General features: G+C 47.1%; 1 protein-coding gene across 1 annotated transcript in view; it reads left to right on the forward strand.

Annotated features, from left to right (window-relative positions):
• Positions 1-612, forward strand: part of LOC119586792 (alpha-(1,6)-fucosyltransferase-like) — a gene marked incomplete at its 5' end in the record, with an annotated part of 14318 nt that overhangs the window by 5483 nt on the left and 8223 nt on the right. Inside the window, 1 exon segment of the mRNA XM_037935512.1 lies at positions 391-577. Within this exon segment, the coding sequence (XP_037791440.1) occupies positions 391-577 (187 nt within the window).

Genomic DNA, 612 nt, shown 5'->3' on the forward strand with positions numbered 1-612 from the left:
CAGTTAAAAAGTTTCCTGTACACATCAGTATTCATCTTTTTTCTTTTAAGTGACGTGCGTTTCCATTGGCACCGTCCCCTCTCCTCCCTTTCCTTTTCTGCGATTCGATGCCATGCTGTTGCTTAGGGTTTCAATTCTGTGTACGTCTCATTTTTATTTATTTTTTTTATGAATTCTTTCGGTTTTCATTGTGTTTCTCTTCTAATCTTTTACGATTTTGATTTTCTCTTTTACATGGGAAGTCTTATGATTTTAATCCTCTCGCCTTCCCTATTCTTATAATTTTGATTGTTTCTTCCCATATTCTTCCTGTCTGCATTCTGTCCTTCCCATATAATCAATGCGAAATTTTATCGTACCCGCTCTCCCTCTCTTCCCTCCCCTACCTAGGGCTGCGGCTACGGGTGCCAGATCCACCACGTGGTCTACTGCTTCATCGTGGCCTACGGCACCAAGAGGACGCTGATTCTCAAGTCCCGCGGCTGGAGGTACAACAAGGCCGGCTGGGAGGACGTGTTTCAGCCTCTCAGCGAAACGTGTACAGACCTCTCGGGGTACACGCACTCGCACTGGCCAGGTACGCGAGAGGGGCACCTTCGGGAGGCGTCTGGG

This window comes from Penaeus monodon, chromosome 22 (assembly GCF_015228065.2).
Source record: "Penaeus monodon isolate SGIC_2016 chromosome 22, NSTDA_Pmon_1, whole genome shotgun sequence".
Taxonomy (NCBI): domain Eukaryota; kingdom Metazoa; phylum Arthropoda; class Malacostraca; order Decapoda; family Penaeidae; genus Penaeus; species Penaeus monodon.